We start from the raw sequence: 7,340 nt of genomic DNA on the forward strand, positions 1-7,340 counted from the left end.
TAAAATATTACAATGCTATGAAATAAATATAAATGGCTTCTTTAGTTTCACAAATTAAGACAGAGTTTTACACGCAGATGTGTTTAAAATGACACAAAGGTCAGTAAATAAATATGTTTGGACAACTAGCACGGGATGTTTTAATAAGAACAAGCCAACAGCTTCACACAGCCTGGTTCAACATGATTAATACTTATGGGTATTGTTTAAGTACTCCAGCCCATTGGCCCTCTGCAACTGGCAAAAAAAGAAAGAGAGATGGGCTGTGATGTTAATAATTAGTTGGTTCTGCGTTCAAAAAAATTCTGTCCAACCTCACCAGATTTTAATCAAAGGCTGAAAATAGTAGCTGATTGTAATCGGCACTCAGAAGTCACCAGGGGTGTTTGAAGAGCCCGTCAAGCCTGAGAGTGGAGCTAATTCGATTAAGTGGTGGCAGTACCTGGAGGGGACGGATCTGTATCTTTTCCTTTTTTATTTATGAGATTAAGTCGCGCTTGTTATTCCAATATAAATAATCAAGCCAACAGAAATGACACTGATTTTCAAGTCATTTTATCTCCCCTTGTCTCCAAAAGTTTTTTGTTTATTTCAGGTGACAAATAAAACTTTGTCGAGTGATACTCCAGCAGTGCTGATCTTAGGAAAATGATGGTGGAGGATGTGATATGCGTGCTTTGACTTCCTCAGCAGAATTATCTACATCCCTATGTGATGGGAGCAAAGGAATAGCAAATTATAGGCACTAGAAAAGAAAAATCTGCTACTGCAACTATATTATTTATAATACGTGTTCAATCTAAAGATGGATTTGTGCAAATGAAAAACAAAAACTTCTCAGTGTAATGGTGCAGAGACTAATGATGCCACATGTGTTTTTAAACAAAACCAATAGTTTCAGCAATTCCTGAAACCACCTTCTCTAGTCTAGGCTAGTTATATTTGACACACCCTGTAAAATGTAAGTGCAGACATTGTTAGGTTACATTATTATCACTCTAACGATCGCATGAGAAAACATGGATTCCTCGCTCTTGTTAATGTAATTCATCCATGCTAGACGGCTACAAAATGCAACACAGATTTCTATGTTCATCTTAGCCTGATGTCATCGTCCACCATTCAGGAGTCCTTCAGACAGAGCGGCCGTGAGGGCCATTTAGCCTTCAGAATCCAAGATAAATAATGTTAAGAGGCTCTTGAGGTGTGCTGCTTCACTAACATACTTTAGATTTTACAACATTACCTCTTCCTGTTTTACGGTGTGCACAACGTCTGGGCCTCCGGAGACCATCCATGATTTTTCTCTCAAGTGCTCAACACATGTCAGCACTCAGCACCCAGGCTCTGTGGTAAAATATATACATATAGTATGATTGTGTTCAACGGCACAAGAGTGATTTTAGAGATACTGTTGGTCAAAGCTCCTGACTGAGTGCTGGGGTAACCTAGCTGCTCGGGAGCTTTGCACCCTTCACACTGGTAGAGATGTGAAAGGCTTGGCCCTAGATGCAACATAAGAATTCCTGTGAGTGATCCTTCAGACCTCCATCACCAACCATCCAGGGACCCTCTTGATATCAGAGAGGCACAGGGCAGCACTGAGCCAAGCAGCAGTACTTAGGTCACAGTGTACCACATTAAATATAGACTCCTTTAACACCCTCCAATAATGCATCTGGAGTATTTCCGGTCATTACTATTCAGATTTTTCTATCTAAGAAACAAACTTCTGTAAATGGGCCATAGATCTGAGCTGTCATTCACCACAGGAGATTTCACATCAAGTCTGGTGTCTGTCACCAGTTGAAAATTCCTCGCCAGCCCCAGTTAGGCCACTGGTGAATCAAACTCCAAAATAAACTGTCCCCCATGAATAAAACTTTCAAATTTGGTCTAGGGTAAGTTTGACATGCCTTAACTTTTTTTAAATTAATATAGCCTATTTGGGCTTGCATTGCCTTGCATACAGTATGCACCCGGTACATCTCAAATATATCTTATAGGTTACCAAAAATGCAGCTACAACTTAACAGTCATGCTATGCACTGTAGTGTTTTACAACCACTGCACATTAAGCTGATTGAAAGCACATGGACTTGGATTCAAATAACTTGAACATTGATCCTTGGTAAACCCAGTTTCCTGCATCCTATTAGATAAATACAGAAGATTAAATGTATATAAATAAATGCATACTGATAGATTTAGATATGGAGATAAAGAGAACTATGAAGCTATTGGCCCAGATGTTTAGGCTTATCAGGATAACCTAAGGGTCAAGTGTTAAACTTGTGATCCTGCTACAGAGCAATGTTCCGTCAATCGCTGGTAGGACAACAGGACTACAAAACAGTTTCCTCTAATACAATTCAAGAGTCCTTTCATGGAGCTTCCTTCATATCGAATACAGACAATGTCCCCCTCTACATCTCTACATCTTTAAGGGTTATTTAATTACTTTGAATCCCTTCCTATAATAGGTACGGAAGATGAAATGCTCAAATTGTATTAAAAGAAATGCTATCAAAAAAATAAACTCCAAACTTATAAAGCACCAAAAATATTTTGTATGAAGAGGTCCCATTTTTGCAAGGGCTGGGTATAATTGTGTTCAAAGTTGGATAATCAGGAGGTGCTTTGTTTAAATATTTGAATTGAATACGTTTAAAGGTAAATCTGACACACTTAAGGATAAAGAATTGTTCTGTTTATGTAAGGAGACACCCTCTGAACTGTATTAGTTATTACAAAAGGTACACTTTCAAATCAAAGATCACATTTTATTGGACAAAGTTAGAATGTTCACACACACAGTAACAAGAAAATATTATATTTTAATGATAGAAAGTTATCTGAAAATGCATGACTGAAAGCAAACTTTCCATCGAGAAAAAATGAGAAAAGAAAATGAGAAAGGGGATTTTTCGTGTCATTGAAACCTAAAAAATATTGAGCAATTATCAGCAGTTTAACAATTAGTAAGACAATTTGAAAAAAAACTATTTACATTATTTTATTCATTTTTTTACTTGTTATTTAAACCAAAAGCAAGAAAGAAAGAGCCTTGCACCTGACATGATACAAATCTCAATCACTGCTCATTTTACTACTAGTCCTGATGTTATGTTGACATTCACGGTTACATCCTCCTTAGATAAGCACACTGCCGCTCAAATGTAATTTGACCTTTGAAGCTCATAAAAACAAAATACCTTTTTTTTCCTAAAATGTAGTGGTGCCAAAGTCTAAATTTAGAGCAGATGTCCCAACTTTGTATAGTGCACAGTCAAATAAATACTGTTTATCTTTTCAGTTAAAATGTTTTGTAATGTTGTTCTAAGGAATAGATCAAATACTGCGCTTGGCCTTCAAATAGATTATTAACATTTAACAACTGTCTAACAGGTACCAATAGAATAGATTATGATATGATCACCTCACCAACTTTGAGAATTGAAAATGCAGGAGGACTGATACTTGATATGTTACAAGCAGCCAGCCAGAAAAAAAGAGCCCCTTATAGAGTTTATCTCGCTGACCCGTCCACGCTGAGGCTCAGCTGAAAGCCTGTACCAGGATCTTCCTTCTCTCCAGCGGGCAGAGAGCCCCAATTCATTGAATGCGAGAATGCCTGCGCCTCAATAAAGTTGCTGTCCACTCGAGTGGCGTGCAAGCCTCATGCAGCTCCCAGCTTTTTGGAGATTTTAATGCGTCCCTGCACCTCATCCGTGTTGTGTCAACAACAACTGAATAAATGCTGCCACTCTAGCCAAGAGCTCTAATTTCACTGCCCAAAAATAAAACTGCTTGATGAAAGTATGGGTGCGTGTTCGTTAGGAGAGACTCTTTTTACTTTGCCTTTTCAGTCTGGATTAGCTTCTTAAACTGCAGTGTCAGGTAAGAGTTGCTTCTTCACATGAAACACTTAAAAACAGCTAATTTTTTTTATTCAAAAAAGGGGATCGCAGAAACTAGACGATCTACAGGAGTCGTGACATAAAAGGTTGCAACTGGTGGGTAGTATAAAAATATCAAAAGCAATTCCATTAAGATATGTCAGCGAGGCTTATAATAAATATACAGGACAGACTGTAACACTGCGTACACTTCACTTAATGACAACTCACACAATGTGCTATGCAACATAATGTTTTGTAGTCTTTTTTGTCTTGTGTATTTCAGAGCACTACACTACTACAACACGCACGTGTACCACACACTTTTGATGCTCAAAGTCATGTTACCAGAGGACCTCAGCCACCGGAGCTCTTATCACATCCGCAGCTTCAGTGTTCAGCTTCCCTGTGTGATGGTGAGGTTTCAGGCCTATGCAGAGACCATGACCTTACATAAGCAAGCCATTAATATTGATTGTTTCCAAATTTGCGAAAACGAGGGATCTTTCGATATTAAAAATAACACCCTTTCTTCTTTCCAGTAATGATATCCATAGCCCTCCAAGGCCTGTTCTCTGACCCTCTCAAGTCTTTCTGCAGAGCTTCTGCTGAAGTAAGCCCTTTCTAAAAGGTATTAGCACTCAGGGTTAAAACAGTAAATGCTCTGCATGCAGGATAAGAAATGTGCATCCTCAGAAAGTCTAATACAGCTGGTGTAAAGAGGGAAACCGTGCTTGAGCAAGTGTCTGCCGCCTTTCAGATGTTGGTTTCTGTGGCTGGCCAGAAATGCCAGAGCAGAGAGCTATAATCCTAAAAGAATGTCTTACAAGACTATAACAGTACTGTGAGCAATAAACGTTTTTTTATTGTTTTATTTATCCTGCACTGAACTGTGCCGACTTAATAAACCAACTGCAGTCTTCTTATTAGAAAACATGTACTTTTGCATCAATGCTTTATTTAATAAAACCATTAAGCCATCATTTCTTTATGAAAGAAAACGTTTCTTCTGCTCTCCTGAGTGGTGAATGTTCTAAATGTTTCTACATGATCACATTTATAAATAATCTGCTTTGTAAACCCAGTTAAATGTTTTTAAGGCAAATATAAACCAACTCTTGCAGTGTTATAATAATACCTTGTAAACATTTGTAAGAGTCGACCACAACAGATTGTATAAGTAACTGAACATCAAAGCAACAGATAAGATAAAAAATGAATTGCCTTTTGAAATTTGATGACGGAATACACTGAGCAATAGGCTTCATACATTGAGATGTAAACCACACAATTAAACATAACATAATTCATTAATTTAGAAATATATTCTAAACCCTTTTCAGATAAATGGCGACTTTATTTTAAAGTTCACAAAACTTTTCTTCAAGCCGTCTAGAGTTGATGTTTTCATGCAATCGTTTTAATTATTTGAACAAAGGTCAACGCTACGCTTTGGTGCAGGGAAACTCCTTTTGAGCTGCAGAGGTTGTCCAACTGAACATGTGTTTTTTTAGTTTTTTTCAACCCATTCAGCATTATATAACAGACCGAAGGCGTTCTTTTTCCTGTCTTTCTCTATCCCAGACACACTTTAATCCTGTGCATAAAGGGTGGGGTGAATATGGGTCAGCAGGTTAGGAGTGTCTGAAAGTCAGACTTGAGAAAAAAGAAATCAATCCACGAAGCCTCCCAACTACCTGTCTTTGCCCCGCTATTACATAAGAGCTCCGGCAGTGCCAGCCCACAAAGTCACACAGTTTCCCTTCACCGGTGAGCACATATCCGCTGAAGTGCACAGATTTATTTTAATTTAACAGCCGGGGTTTTCATGGGGAATGGGGGAACTCTTGTATAAAGTGAGGAGATCTGCGGTGATGATTTGTGCTTTCAGTTGCGCGCCTGTGTTTATGGCTAAACCTGTTACATAACCAGCTTACATTCCACATTCACTATATCACACTCTAAATATACCCTCGCGCGCGCACAGGACGAGTGCGCACACAAAAAGCACCGAGTAATAAACTAATTGTCACATGTATATCGCTTGCCTCACTGCCATCTACACCGACTGTGATAGTGAACAACGAGCAGAGAAAAAGATAATTTCTCTGAACTTGGATGAGCCCGGTTAGCCTGTGAGACAGCCGAGAGGGGGTGTGGTTAAATAATGTCTGTACTGTACAACATGGACGGGACGTGGTGGATAAATCATGTAAAAAATGAACTACACCTCAGCAGCAATACAGACACACTTTTAAACAGGCATATATAGCCCGTTTGGTTTTAATTGTGTGATCGTGCGGAGGTATATTCGCAAAAAGGCGTGCAGCGACTCCATGCTTGCAATAGTGTGTGAGAGCAGGCGCTAAACAATTTCCAGCTGCTGGGCGTCTTTCTGCACAGGAACAGCTAAAAATCTGTTAGCTGGAGATGTGAACACCCTGCCAGACAGCACGGTGTGCTGGATCAGGCATAGAGGAAGACACGTCCTTACAAAAAGGAGATTGATCGATAAACTAGCCCACAGTTTCCAAAAGTTCACTTTTGACACTTTGACAAAATCTCTTTTGAGGGGACAGTTTGGCCCTTTTTGACACGAAGAGAAGCTCCAGTAGGTCATTTTAAGTTGCTGGGTAATTGATTTATCTTGCAGTGAGAGTAAATGTGACATCTGTGACCGTATCACCCCCCTATGATTCGAGCTGTCAGTGGAGCCTGAAAAGCAGCAACACACCGAGGCACTAATTACAGGCGAACGGGTAAAAGCCGCGGTGGTAATAAATAAAGAGCCGTGTCCCTGTGGTTTGGAGGGTTTAGACAGTGTGCAGTTATTTATGGGGAAGCGATTAATTCATTTTGAAGTTTAATTCTGAAAATCCGCGATCGGTCTTTCGTTCCCACGCATTTAAAAGCGAAGCACGGTCCGCTTACCTTTGTTGGTGCTGGAGCAGGTCTGCCTCCGAACCGGGGCTGGATGGTTCGCTTTTCGGAGCGTCTCCAGGTTTACCGGGGTTTCCCTGACCGGGGTAGCCGGCTCCGAGGCGCTGTTGCCCGGGTCGCTTGCTGGATCTGGAGGGGACTCCATGTTGAATTTCAGATTTGCTGTTTAACTACCGCTAGTACTTCAAACTAATTCGGTGCGAACTGTGAGCTCCGGCACTACGTCTTGCTATCTAATTTAGACTAGAAGTAAGAAATGAGAAATGCGAGTGTGTCTGGAGGTGGGTGTGTAGGTCTGATTGTCCACTGGCAGCGCTAGAGAGAGCTCCAGTCATGCACACTGGAAAGGGAGAGGTTGTCAATAGCCGAAGAATAGATGTAGGCCTGAAAGTAATCCATGCTGATCGACCCTGCGCAGTTTTGCATATGAATTTCATGTTTTTATTAGTGTTTAACTTGATCAGCAGTTTACTATCTATTTAATACTTCATTTATGTGGGA

At 40.0% G+C, this 7,340-nt stretch overlaps 1 protein-coding gene across 2 annotated transcripts in view; it reads right to left on the bottom strand.

Annotated features, from left to right (window-relative positions):
• roraa (RAR-related orphan receptor A, paralog a) overlaps nt 1-7,113 on the bottom strand; it is a 171,020-nt gene extending 163,907 nt beyond the window's left edge. The window contains exon 1 of one of the 2 annotated variants that reach the window (XM_034141325.1): nt 6,831-7,113. In XM_034141325.1, coding sequence (XP_033997216.1) covers nt 6,831-6,984 — 154 coding nt within the window. In that variant the 5' untranslated portion in view covers nt 6,985-7,113. The remainder of the gene's footprint in view (nt 1-6,830) is intronic. The other variant, XM_034141327.1, reaches the window with a different exon arrangement.
• Nucleotides 7,114-7,340: the final 227 nt, after the last annotated feature.

This window comes from Trematomus bernacchii, unplaced genomic scaffold (assembly GCF_902827165.1).
Source record: "Trematomus bernacchii unplaced genomic scaffold, fTreBer1.1, whole genome shotgun sequence".
Lineage (NCBI taxonomy): Eukaryota > Metazoa > Chordata > Actinopteri > Perciformes > Nototheniidae > Trematomus > Trematomus bernacchii.